At 41.2% G+C, this 14,433-nt stretch overlaps 1 protein-coding gene across 3 annotated transcripts in view; it reads left to right on the forward strand.

The window, feature by feature from the left end:
- Positions 1-14,433, forward strand: part of LOC110965201 (cadherin-18) — a 209,661-nt gene that overhangs the window by 183,379 nt on the left and 11,849 nt on the right. For all 3 annotated transcript variants that reach the window (XM_051940503.1, XM_051940501.1, XM_051940500.1), the window contains exon 10: positions 3,813-3,924. In XM_051940503.1, coding sequence (XP_051796463.1) covers positions 3,813-3,924 — 112 coding nt within the window. The remainder of the gene's footprint in view (positions 1-3,812; positions 3,925-14,433) is intronic.

Here is a 14,433-nt window from a genome sequence, read left to right on the forward strand (position 1 = left end):
CTTTTTGAGATATAGAGCAATCAGCGGCGTGGAAATGGCGGCCGGGGCGAAAGGATGATGGAGTAAAGACCGGGAAGACACAGCTAAATACATTTTTAATAGTTTGGAGCCGGTGGAGGAAAAGTTTGAATGAAAGTTTGTATTAAATTTGAATTAAGGTTACATCGTAGCTCCGGGGTTCCTGGCCCAGGGGATTAAGTGGGAAGAATTATAATGTGTCGAATGAGATGGTGGCGCAACACCATTCAGAGGACAATGTATGTGGAAGAACAGAGCTGCTCATTAATGTTTTAGAACCTGTTTGCATTTCAATTTTCATGCCACAGCGCTGGAACATTTTCTAATTGGTTTGACGGGTGTCTGTCAAAATGCAGCAGGAAAACCCAGCTCCAATTAATAATGATATTTGAAATTACTGCTCGAGGTGTATTAGACTGTAAGTGACAATTTTCCAGCAGCTTCTCTTAGCCTGCGGTTAGCGTCCGTGGCAACTGTAATAAAAGTCCCTCTTGAGGCATTAATTAAACCCTTAAAATCTAAATTTTGTAGATCAGAATCGCATTCACTACTGTTCAAAAGTTTGGGGTAACTTAGAAATGTCTATATATTGAAGAAAGAACAGCTTTTTTTTCAATGAGGATAACATTAAATTAATCACAAATCCAGTCTAGACATTGTTAATGTGGTAAATGACTATTCTAGCTGGAAACAGCTGAATTTTTAATGGAATACCTACATGGGGGTACAGAGGAACATTTCCAGCAAAGTTAGAGACTTGCTGTGGTGGCAAATCAACGCATGGAGAGTAGAAGAGAGCAGAGGTGCTCGGTGCATCATGGGAAGTCTCCCGGCAGTCTAGGCCTATAACAAGACACCGATGGGATGGTTCAGGGCCAGCTGAGCAGCCCAGACTGTAAGTTTTATCTAAAAGGAAAGTTTTAAGCCTAATCTTAAAAGTACAAAGAGTGGCTGCCTCCTGAACCCAAACTGGGAGCCTGATAGCTGAAGGCTCTGCCTCCTACTCCACTTTAGGAAACTCAAGGAATTACAAGAAAGTCTGCGCTGTGGGACCATAATGGTCTGTTGGTACGATATAGTAGGAGAAAATGTCTTAGATAAAGTGGAGCTTGGTCATTTATTGTTTTGCATGTAAGCAGAAGGATGTTGTCAACCCTGCAAACTGACAGCACTGGTTCTGTATGTTTGTCATACATGAAATCCTGGAAATATGAATCTGTGTTTTTAAGATTGTCAATGGCAGAAATGTGCAACAATCCTCTGGCATAATAAAAAACACCATATTGACATAATAACTAAGTGGAAGAAAACTCAAAATCAAATGCAAATATACACTTTTATACTTGCGTTAAATTACTGATAATACCTGGTAAAATCACTGGAAATAAATAAATTCTAATCATATAAACAAATGCCAAAACTTTAAATAATGTCCACTTATAAATAAATATAGTTATTCATATATGCCTATTTAGATATTTTAGATGTTTATTCATTTTATTTTATATATTTATTTATTTTAATGTGGATATTATCTAAAGTTTTGATGTTTGTTTATACAGTGAAGTGTTTTTTTCAGATTTAACAAAACAGGCAAACAACAGTAAAATGTTCATAAAAACTGTTTTAAAATCATTTTTTCCCTTTCAACACAACAAAGTCTAAAAAAAAGGTCTCGAGACTTAGGAAAGGCATATATCTGCCAATAATTAGAATATGTGCTGATAGGATGACAAGGAGAGGGGAAACGGTCCCAGTGCTGTGTTTATTAGATTGAGAAGTTTGTGCTGAAGTATTTCACACCATCGGTAACCAGGCCTCTATCTGTACAAGCTCATAGATCACTGAATAAACTCAAACAAAACAACAAGGGCAGAGACACATTAGACTAAAAAAACTACACCACGGAAAACAACTTTGCACCCACTCAGAAACCAGCCAAGAAGTAATGTTTCCTCAGGCGGGCATTTTCAAGTTAACAGCCAATTTGTATTGCTTCCTGTGGTTTCCAAACACCCCCATTATCTGGATTTTCAACAATAATGGAGTGGCAGTCGGTTTTCGCACTAATGAAAAGCAAAAACATTACAATTTAACCTCGCAGACATTAGAAGTAGCGCTCTGCTCTGCTTAGACCACCCTGTCATCCGTCCACATCCTCAAACCACACAGTCAAGACTTGTGCAAGTGTCGCTGGAGCACAACAATGTTCCGAACCTCGCTGTGAAGATAAGAACTTCCCGTGGTGACAGGGGCTATTAGGTCACTCCCCACCAACCCCCCCACCCCCAACGCCGGCTCTCTCCTCGCTGCTTGCTGTGTCTTTTACCAATTAACGGCAGCGATCTGACAAAAGTGGCAGCGAGGTTGCCCTGAGAGCAACCCTGTCATTGTTGCATGCCAGCTCCCCCCTGGCACAAGCCAAACGCTCTCGAATCCGAACAGCAACACTCTTCCTCCGGGCGCCGTACGCAGGTAGAGGAGAAAATCTAACACGACCATTTGGCTGTAGGTCAGAGGCACTGTGACTCTGACCGATTATGATAAACAAATCACGAGACACGCTTCAGAATCAGCTCCTTGTCCTGAATGCAATTAAGAATGAGTGGTGCAGCTAATTAGACGTTGCAGTCTTTGGAAAGTGGTTTCTAAAGTCAAATCTAGACTGGGGTTCCTTTACTGCAGTGCTTCTCAAATTTTTACTGTTGGGCCCCCATTCGGAGGACAAAATACTTCTGCGCTCACCCAATAACTTTGTATACATACAAAATTTATAATGTAAAAATTAATATACACACATACACATAGATAGATAGATAGATAGATAGAGTTTTTCTTCAGAAAAACAATTTCAACAGCATTATGCCTAAGTTCATCATTTACACATTGTATCTACAAAGGCATAAAACATTCAGTCTCAGCTCTCTGGAACTGCACAATGTAGTATTTTTCTTTATGATCAAAACAACTAGTCAAGGTCCAGAAATTCTTTAAAGTGTACAGTTTTACAAACTTACAGTATATGTCTTTGTAGTTTTTACAATTTGAAAAGTTGTCCCACGGGCTGAAATGGACCATCTGGTGGGCCACTTTTGACCCGCGGGCCGCATATTTGACACCCCTGGTCAAAATAATTGGAGTAGATGAGTCGAGGCGGTGATGCGATCGAATTCGCCAGTGTTGCAATGACACGTTAAAAATCCATTCTCCGGAGTCCGTACTCCCGAGTCCGAATGGTCAGTGCAGTTTGTGAAAACAGGCCGATGTTAAAACAGTAGTTCAGCTAATTAGTTGTGCGTAGACAGACTTTTTCCTCCCAGATGCTCACGCCCCTCTTGCCATGCCTGTGCGCCCCTCCAGGGGGCGGCCCCATTATTTGAGAAACACTGCTTTACTGTACTAAGACCTGCTTCATGTACTCTGCCAAAAACACTGTTGTGAAGATGACCATCCTCCCTATGTTTGACTACAGCGATGTCATCTATGAAATGGCGCCTTAGTGTGCCCTTAACAGGCTTGATGCCCTCTATCACTCAGCCATATGTATTGCAGCCAGTGCACCTTTCTCCACCCACCTTTGTGACCTTTACAAACTGGTGGGTTGACCCTCCCTTCACACCAGGCAACTCCAGCTACAAGACTCTATCAGGGAAGACACCCAACCTCCTACATCCCTCACATAACAGTTACCACCTGAGGTGCATTGATTTCATAACACTCTCGAGCCCCAGGTTCTCCACTGATCCGACCTGGTAAAATAAAGAACTAAATTTATGCTGTCTTCTGACCACCAGGTCATCCAGACCATCACAGCAGTGGATAAGGACGACTTCGCTAACGGACAGCGGTTTTCTTTCGCTCTGCCTCCACCGGTGAATCCCAACTTCACCCTGAAGGACAATGAAGGTAATTAAAGCAATCGATATGTTTGTTTGCATTTCTTATGAGTTTTCGCACTCCGCCTACAAGAGGCATCCTTCATTGCCCACATTCCGAGATCCAATAAGCCGCCTTTATTTCCTTATACCTTGGAGGCGCAATAAAAATATGCTTTCCGTCAGCTGGGGGATGGTAAACATCTGAAGACGGAAAAGCCACTGGGACGTAGTCTGAGTCAGGTCTGCATGAAACACAAGAGTCATAGAGGTTTGGCATGTTTGCGCATTGTGTTGTCAAACGGATTACCCGCTCAGGCGCTCACTCTTTCCGCCTTCCCGTGTGCATTATTTTGTGCCGGCCCAGGGCCAACAGTGGGTGTTGCCATGGCAACCGTTGCAGTCTCAGGTGAATAACCTAGCCCTAGGTTGGTCTGCAATCACAGGGCTTTAAAAAGCTCTCAGCCAGGAGAACTCGCGGTTGCCCACTGAGAAGAGGAGTTCACAGCACTCCAGATGAATCCGTGAGCCGGAGAGCGGCGTGAGAAAACAAGAGGAGGGGAGGCGGCACGAGGGAGATAAAAGGGAGTCGGCGTGATAATAAGAGATAAGTCAGTTCAGTTCTCGGTCCAGTTGCTTCCCACCTTTCTGTAGATTATATCGAGGTCCACGAGCAAGTCGTGTGGGTGACACTTGTGAGGGTTAGACAGCGAGGATCAGCTGCACCAAAGACACAAGAAATATTTTTAAAAATACATGAACAACTAAAATATCAAGTGCATATGTGGTATAAATAGATAACTTGGCACAAGTTTACTTTAGTTTTGCAGATTATATGTCAACTTGAACCTCCAAAAAATGAAACTGTGATGATAGTTAAGGAGACCAGGAATTTAGAAGACTTATTTATTGATGTTTCTACTGTAACTGTATTGATACATATTTATTTATATACTTATTAGCTATTAAAACATCACACTGAAGGATTCAGAGGCTTTTAATTGCAAGTATTTGAGGACTTAGGCTCTGGCGTCTGTTAATAGGTGTGGATATGTTACATATGTTGTGGAAAAACACTTGTTAAATATATTTCCAATGTCTGTCACCCAAAAATACTCCTTGCACCTCCGCAGCTACACGCAAACACCTCTTGCTGATTTGCCTTATGCTGTGCTGAGGAATGAGAGTGAGAAAAAAGACAAAAAAAAAATGAACAAGCTGGACTTAATGATGCTTTTCATTGACTTTCTGTTGGTTTTTGCTCTACTTTTCGATATATAATGATGCCTGCCAGGTACTGCGAGGCATAGCTGTGAGCAGTAATGTTTAAATTGTGTCCTAATACTAATGTGTAAGCATATATTGAGGGAAAAGGGCAGTCGCAATCTGCTACGGTGACTGTCTCATCATCATAAGGTAATATTTTGACCATCAGGTCCAGAAGTATTTGGACAGAAAGTATTGTCATAGTTTCCCCTCAGTACTGCAACACAATGGATTTGAAACGAAGCAATCAAGCTTTAATTCAAGGGGTTTACTAAAGCATTGCACCAACAATTTAGGAATTAAACTTTTACAGATATATATATAAATAGTCTCTCCATTTTGACAGACTCAAAAATAATCCCTATATTTACGTTGGTTTGTCCAATTACTTTTAATACTTGCATGCAAATCCTCTGCACTCAATGACTGTCTGAATTCTGGTCGGCAAGTGCTGAGTTTCCTCCTTTTAGAGGCTCTGCCAGCTCTTTCTGCTTTCAATTTTGTCTGCACTAAGTGAAAAGCAGCTCAGTTGGCTTGTGTTTAGGTGACCGACCACTTGGGAGCAGAGCATTTCGTCGCCTTGAGAAGCTCTTGATTACCTTTGTGGCACATTTTAGGTCATTATCCATCTGTGTGCTTTCCTGCCGACGTTGCAGCATTTGACTGAATCTGGGCAGGAAGTGTAGATCCGCACACTTCAGATTCCATCCAGCTGCTTCAAACAGCAGTCACATCATCAATAAACACCAGTGACCCAGTTCTATTGGCAGCGATGCTTGCCCGTGCTGAAACGCTGCCTCCACCGTGTTTGACAGATGATGTGGTCTGCTATGGATCAGAAGTGCTTTCTTTTCATCTCCGTACTCTTCTCTTCCCGTCATTCTGGTTCAAGCTTCATTTCAAAGAGTCGTGAACCTGAACTGAGCATGCTTTTGTAGATGTCCTCTACCAATGTTTTCTCTTCCTGAGCGTGACTGTTGGTCTATCTTGCGTTAAACTCTCTGTATTTATATTCAGGAAGGTATCTCTAACTCCTTGTCAAAGTTCTTGTTTTAACTAGATGTTCTGTGATCAGTCACTTTAGTCGTCTTCCATATCTTTCAGAGTTATTGTGTTTGCCAATCTTTTTAAGATTGGCCCAAATAGTTGCTTGGCCACTTGGATGCTTTTGCATCACTCTGATAGGCTTGTTTGTTTGTTTTTTCAGCCAACTAAAGGCCTTCCTTCAAGACCTTCATTTGAGAGTTTGTCTTGAGAGAACACTTTCAATCCTTCTATCTGCTTAATATGTCAAGAAATAACAAGAAAAAAGGTCAGACCTGGCCACAAAACTACATATCTGTCAACTGTCCAATTACATTTGAGCCCTTGAAAATGAAGGGGCTGTAAAAAAAAAAAAAATTGCTAACCCCCCTTAATAGCTAATGCAATAGATTTGTTAAACCCCAATAATTAAAGCTACACTCTCAATTGATTCAGTCTTTACAGAAGCAAAAATCGCTGTCCAAACCCTTTACAGACCTTGTGATCTTGGCAGGTGTTTTGTTGGGGGTAACAACTCTTGATCGAGTCTTTCAGGGCAAACTGGTTTCAGATGAACTACGAGAGTAAGTGTAATCCAAAACCCTCCAATTTCTTTGGAAAGGTCTACTTGGATCAGAAAATAAGTGCATGCTCCCACAGTCAGACCCTACAAACCAAGTGTTCATGGCTGTGGAGACATGATTGACAAGGTGTGCTTTCAGTGCATTGTGCAAATTAAGGTCTTAAAACACTACATTTCCCATCCAAATACCCTGCATTTGAAATCAGTCCTCACTCTTGTAAAATTATTCTCTTAGACTTCGTTAGATTTATTACAGCAGAGCCATCTGCAGCAAAATATTCCCTAAGCATCCAGGAAGAAAGCCCTGCTTTCTTGAAGGATTGATGGCAGTTTTTTGCTTCATGCTGTTTGAGTAATGGTGCTGTTCAATTTGGGTTTTAGCTGCTCCCGCATACCATCCCACAGGCTCTTGTTTCTCTCCGACTAGATCTGTGATATAATCCCATGTGGGATGGGTCGATTATGTGTTATGACATGGAAATAGAAAATTATTCCGTCTTTAATCATTAGTCAGAGAGAACCTGAAGGAACTGAGGCAGTGTACATGGGAGAAGTTGTTCTTTTAGGGATAAGTTATCCCTGAAGGGAAAAAAATCAGTAATGCAGAACAGATTCTTACAATGCTCGCAATTTATGCCTTTTGTTACCCCACTGAAAAGATATTACATCCAATCAGGTCAGCGTAGAATTGGGATTCAAACGACCATTCTAGCATGCAGGGACTCTTGTAGCTCCACGACAGCTCACTTTTTAACCAGGAAAGCTGTCGTGCTGCAGCATATACGGCTAGTTGACCAGGTGAAAAAGAGGCTGCTGCCCAGCAAAGCCTCCAGCTTGTTCTGTTGACCGCAGAGTAGCTTCACTGGAGCAGTTAAATGCCTTGATCAAGGGTGTACTTAGACTAGCTTTAAGACAAAGGAAAAGGGTTCTAGCCACACTTAGATGCACACATACACACTACCGTTAAAAAGTTTGGGGTTGCCCAGACAATTTCATGCTTTTCCATGAAAACTCACACTTTTATTCATGTGCTAACATAACTGCACAAGGGTTTTCTAATCATCAATTAGCCTTCCAACGCCATTAGCTAACACAATGTAGCATTAGAACACAGGAGTGACGGTTGCTGGAAATGTTCCTCTGTACCCCTATGGAGATATTCCATTAAAAATTTCCAGCTAGAATAGTCATTTACAACATTAACAATGTCTAGAGTGCATTTCTGATTAATTTAATGTTAATTCCACTGAACAAAAGCTGATTTTCTTTAAAAAATTAGGACATTTCTAAGTGACCCCAAACTTTTGAACGGTAGTATTTACCTTGTTTTATACTCGGTGTCATTCTTAAGCCAGAAACTCAAGTGACAAACCATTATATTACGGCTTTAACCACTGCTTCTTGTTTCTGCTTACTCATTTATACTTTATTTATGCTAGAATTCCACAGCCACTCGGAATGATTCATATCAGTTATTTTCCCCTCAGAATTCTTCTCTTCTGTCTCATCTGCATAAACCTCCTTCTGAAATGTTAAGCTGCTGCAGCCAGAGTTCGCGTGGCTTCAGTCAGCCTGTATCTGTGCTTAAAAAAAAAAAGAAAAAAAAAGAAAGGGTGTCAGAAATCATATGGCTTTCTACTCGGGCTGTGCATTAGAAGTCATCTGCAGGGTTCAGACTATCTGGGAGGAACACAGAAAGAAAGAGAGAGACACAACGCACCATACTGTTGACTCCTGTGTCTGATAATTAAAGTAAGCTCTTCACTCTCAGAGCAGCTTCTTTCATTGCTGATGTAGCGGACCAACAGTTGGTGGCTGCTCTGTGCCAAGCCCTAATACCTCCCTCTGTTGTTGTGCAACTGACGAAAATCCCTCTCAGTCACTCACACGACTAACTCTCTCATGACCTCCTTTCCCTGCTCAGTTACAGTTTGCCCACAAAGGATTTTTTTGTGTGAAATTTTTAGGCTCTGTGCAGACGCCAATATTCTTAAGAACTATTTCCTCAGTTAAATAACCACTTATATCTGCAATTGATTTCTCCTTTTCACTCATGTTTGATCACTTAGCAATGACAACTATTTTAAAAAGAACCCATTAGCTAGCAGGAAGCCATTGTCTGCACTTGTTAAAAGCTATGCAAATAAAAGACCGCACCGGCTCTGTTTTACAAAAAATCGGATCGAGCAGTCGAGCGTCAGTTTTTAGCGAGAAAAGAAAACAGTCTTGGATTCAGATCAAGGCTTTTTTTTGCTCGACGTGGAATTCCAGTCTTTGTTTGCAGAGACGAAACGCAGGTAATGCAGATGTGTAGATGGAGTTGAAGTGCTGGATGTGCTGCAGTAACTGAAGGTCAAACTCCTACAGTGTATTAGGCGCCATTAAAGCTGGAAAAACAAGGGGGGATGCTTGTGTTCGGCTGCTCTGGGAAAGCGCTACGTGACAAACCAGTTCTGTTAAAAGCCCTTTAATTATTTTCAACTTGACTATGCCTACTTTACTACGACTGAAAATTGAATGCCTCTTTGATCTCGTTATCTTCAACATTGTGATGACATTTTCTTCTAAAAAGGCAATTAAACCGAGGCTATGATCTCTAAATAACCCACATACTCAAATAGATCAATTGATTTCTGAAGGGATCTTCTTCCAGTGTGCACACACAAGGCCGTATGATATTACAGTTAATCAGCTGTGTTGAAAGAAGCGCTGTCAAGCCATTGATATGTGGGACGTTTAATTAGCTTTTATGTCATTCACACTTCACTCGCAATGGGAGTTGGACTTCTCGATTGTCAAACACCTATTATCTGCGGAGATGTCGGGATTTGTGTAGAAGGCAGATCGGTTTGTCACGTGTTGGTTTTATCAAAATGATCTCACAGTGGAATATTTGATTAATCAAATCAAAATTCAGAATTCACCCGAGTTATTTATTGTTTAAGGTTGAAGTCAATGTTTCTAAAAAATTAAATAACCAATGTTGCAATGCAGGAAGACCTCAAACGATTTGTTCCTGCATAAAAGAGCAACATAACAGTATTCTGCAGCCCTCAATCCTTTGATTTTTTACCATGAAAGTACACAGACCAACCCAGAATTACCCTAACATACTTGAAACACAACCCTTTAACACAACCTGACAGTGTGATGAATATGCTGAATCCGTTGTGCAAAACATGACTTTTTCTTTTTTTTATTACAAGCAAACTGCTATGTGTTGTCACTGCTGGGCATTTTGTGTGAAGCTACGCCTTACTGAGTCGGGCTAATCCTTGCTGAATGTCGGGGCTTCTTTTAAAGGGGATAGAACGTATGTCTTTTGATGTGTTTGTTTTTTTTTTTCCTTCTTCTGCATGACAGGGCTATTATATTTATGGGTCATTCCAGAATTGGAGGACATTTGGGCTGCACATTTTTTGAAAAATAAGCCGTCACTTTTACAATTTTCTGCTCCATATATTAATAAATAATAGGTAATAAACTATCAAAGACTTGATTAGCTCAGCTTACACATCAATGGTACCATTTTTATTCCTTGTTTTATGTGTTGTTTGCTAACCACACTCTAATCACAGTAACAGGGTTGCTATTCCATGCTAACGTTAGCTTTTTCTCAGGAGTAGAAGCTCGGTATTTAGCTAGCTGTTACTGCTGAGGCTGACAATGTTAAAAACATAGAAGATGAAATACAGATATGCTGAAAAATATAAGAGAGGACATAGCTTTGCTCAAGCCATTCTTTTGGAAAACTGTTTGATGATATTAATTCCAGCATTTCGTGTGATTCAATGTTTTCTTCTTTTACCAGCTAAAAAGGTGATGCTAACAGGGTTGTTGTGGGACACACGTTCCATGCATAATAATTACCATATTCTGTTTGGTATGGTTCATTTTGGACTGGTTTTGATTCTTTAAGCCCCTTTCAAATCAGAATTCATTGGCAGTATGTTGGTTGTCTGGCTAGCGGATGCTAAACTGGTTAGCCTGGGTAGTAAGTCTCACCGGTACAGCACATGTAAAGGTACGCCAAAGCATGTAAGCCCTTCTACAGTGTCCACTCACAGTTTTATCGTGAATTATAAACTAGGTTGGATTGGCAGGAAGTAATTCAAGCAATTTCAAGTGACCCTAAGTCCCTGTGAATAGCTTCTTTGCACCAAAAGTGACATGATATTATCACCTGAATGTTATTTATTGCAGGACACAGGGCTATAAGGTGCTTGTCATCTGCTACAATGCTCAGTTAAACCTCTATGGCATGGACATGCAGCGCTCTACCCAATATCCTCAATCTCTGATGTGATCTACCTGCTTTTTCTATTATCTAAAGCAAGAATAAAATATATGTATCAGCTGATCAAATACAGCCGCATACAGCGAAAGGAGTCCTTTCACTTGATTGACAGGTTTGATTCCTTTCCCAAAACACGCGGCTTTGACATATCTGACATACTTCGGTAAAAGCCACATTGATAAGAAACTGCATCAGATAGAGCTTAAAGGTGTTTAATTTTTTTTTCAGCAGGAATTCTCCAAAAATGGTCCTTGGTATCATTTAAACCTTGATCTGACAATATTATGAGGATTGGAGCTCACAGATAAAACCAAGTTTGTGTAAAGCCGTTTCGAAAATCATAAAACGACAAGTACAAACTGCAGATTCTTTAAACTTTGCAGCATAGAAGATAGCAACAAAACACACTGCTCCATCTGGTAACAGAAAGAACAATAAACCTCGACAATAGGTGACATTTGCAACCCGTATCAACATGAAGCATCCAGATTTTTGCCTTCATATATGTTCCTTCCCGAAATAGTGGCACCTCAGCACTATATGCTGCATTCCAAGTGGCAGCTGGAGAGATGGTTTGTGCTGAATCCCATCAGCGGCACCTACACACACCCACCAAAGTTCACAAGGAATCCAGATAAGTGCATGTGTAGGCAAGTGTGAAGTCTGCAGAGATGCAGTTGCGTCGCATGTGTCTATCGCTGGTGTATTTTTAGTTTGCAGAACATAAGTATGATAAAAAAGCAGAGACTCAGTTCTATGATGTCGAGTTTTACATACACTATATGCTAAATACCATAAACATCATAGATATGAATGCAGTTATGCATACACATCAGCAATCTTGTGTTTTTCATGGCTGAACTCACTGTTTCTGTGCTCCAAAAGGCCAACCGCTCCCACAGACTTTGCTGATTTCTGCATTTCTACCAAGAATGTCTTTAATCTGCTGCTGTGAAATCTTACTAAACTTCATATCTTGAAAATGGAGAGACTGGAATGCATAAGTGATTCAAAAGTTATGTAAGTGATGCTGCTCATCATTCCAATGCTTTTGGGAAAGTGAAAAATTAAAAGGGAAAAAAGCACTCAGGGAGCGCAGTACTCTGCCAAGACCGGTCATTCCCCCATATGGCATTGTCAAAAATGCAGCATTTGTTTATTGCTTATAGATTATCAGAAATTACAGCAACATGGAATGTGGTAATTTAATATAGATGTAGGCATGTCTTATGCATGTGTACGTGTACAGATGCCAAATCACATGGCCTAAATGTGTAGGACGGGCGGTGGGAATTGATGGGACTCGGAAACACCCCCACAATTTAATCAGTTGTTCCTTGTATCATTTCTGATGGATAAGTCCTGATAAGTCCGTCGAGGTGGATTTGTAGTAGGATCACAATCATGCGATCGTCAACAGGCAGCTGACGTAGCGTTCACTTGTTGTCATGGTTACAGTGACGCCATGCTGCTATCTCACAATGATGCAGAAATCTTTAACAAATCAGTGCACCCAGACTATAAGCTGCATCGCTGCCAAAAACTTATCACTTGGTCATTGTGCCATTTCTGACCTTCCCTGAAAATTTCATCTAAATCCGTTAGTCCGTTTTTGAGTAATGTTGAGAACAGACAGACAGACATACGCCAATCATCACATAACTTTACCGTTCCTTGGCAGAGTAATAATCAACATAGAAAAACTGAAATTGTAATGATCTGTCAGTCTGTTTATGAGTAATGTTGCTAACAGACAGACAGACAGACAAACCAACGCCGATCGTCCCAGAAGTAAAAATGAGGCCGTTTTCCAGTTACCGTAGTTGCTCATACTGAGGCTTGAAGAAGGCATTGAAGTGATCAGTCAATAGGGCTGTGCACAACTTTTCACACTTGCATGTTAATACCTGAGTGTATTTTTCGAAATCGCTAGAAAGAGCTGGAAAACATTTGCACTAAAAAGCACATTTTGCCCTTCGTTTCCTGGGAGGTCACCTGCAGCTAGTTAAGCTGCGTCTGTGCTAACCGGTTTCTCCTCTTGATGCGGCTGCAGATGGTCCATCTCACTGCGGCGTTAATCAACGAGTGCCGCAGCTCTCCTCCACCCACCTGCGCCAGAGAGGAGGTTTTAATGTGAAATTAGCATGACATAATTGATGTGAACTTCCTCATTGTGGTCCGTACGAGGACCTGCTCCGCTGCGGTTGCGTGCTTCAAAGTGTTAAGAGGCTGTGATGGCAAGCGACGCATACTCTGAGCTTGTTTGTCTCGCTTTGCCTCATCCTCTATCGCTACTACTCCTTCCCTCTCTCTCTTTTCAGCTCACACATAGACACAAACACACTCTCTCCCCCTCCTCCTCCCCTATCCTCCTCCTCCTCTCATCTTCCAACTCCCCATCTCTCTTCCTTGTTATTTGCGTCTCCACTCCGCTCTCTCAAACACCCACCCACCCCTCCACCCATCTGCTTGCTGATACGGTGATACTGCAAGTCTGACTTAATAAAGCTTGAAGTACGTGTTGTCATTCCAACTGTCGATCATTATAATTATTCATAGATGGAGCAGAGATTGGAGTGGGAGGCGAGGTCTCAGAGCATCAGCACGATAGTACAGCATGGCGGAGGTGTTTTCTCTGGGTGGAAAGGGAAAGGTTGCCCTTGTGCACAATTCAGCATTTTCAGAACTTAAAATATGGCGTACATATATATCGATATAAATATATATTAGCAAGCGGCGTGTCATTTGCAAGCTTCTAGTTAGTCACGTGAGGCCCAAGTATATTCATCCAGGGGCCTGATTCACCCAGAGGATGCAGTCTAAATGAACAGGGATGATCGAGTAGAGGCTGCTTTTCAGGCATGGTAGTTTTATTTATTATTGATATTATGTCATTCTTTATGTCATTATCCACCTGCATATTTTGCCTCCACTCATGCACGGTGCTCTAAGACACCCAGCCGCGTGCAGTCCATTAAAACTACGCCTATTCATAATACCTGACAGCCTCTTCTGTTCAGATAACCTTTCCCATGCACCAGTAAGCATCGCATGTTAGATTCCTAATTGTAAACCCAGCATGTGAAGCGGTCATGTGTAGGCTTTACGTTTTAAGAGTAAGCCTCTTAGCTTCTTTTTTAATGTGCACGCCAAACAAAAGGGAAATGAGCTTTGCCTGTACTGTTGTAAAAGCACGCAAAGGAGTGGAAAGCGTTCTTATGTGGACAGAAGGACGCAGGTATGAGCTAATGCTAGACACCTCGGCACAACAAATGATACTATAACGCTGGGTATGATAAAATTGAGGCTATTAAAATAGAGGAAAACCACATTTATTTCATTATATAGTGTATAGTATCTTTAAAAACAGG

This window comes from Acanthochromis polyacanthus, chromosome 20 (assembly GCF_021347895.1).
Source record: "Acanthochromis polyacanthus isolate Apoly-LR-REF ecotype Palm Island chromosome 20, KAUST_Apoly_ChrSc, whole genome shotgun sequence".
Taxonomy (NCBI): Eukaryota; Metazoa; Chordata; class Actinopteri; family Pomacentridae; genus Acanthochromis; species Acanthochromis polyacanthus.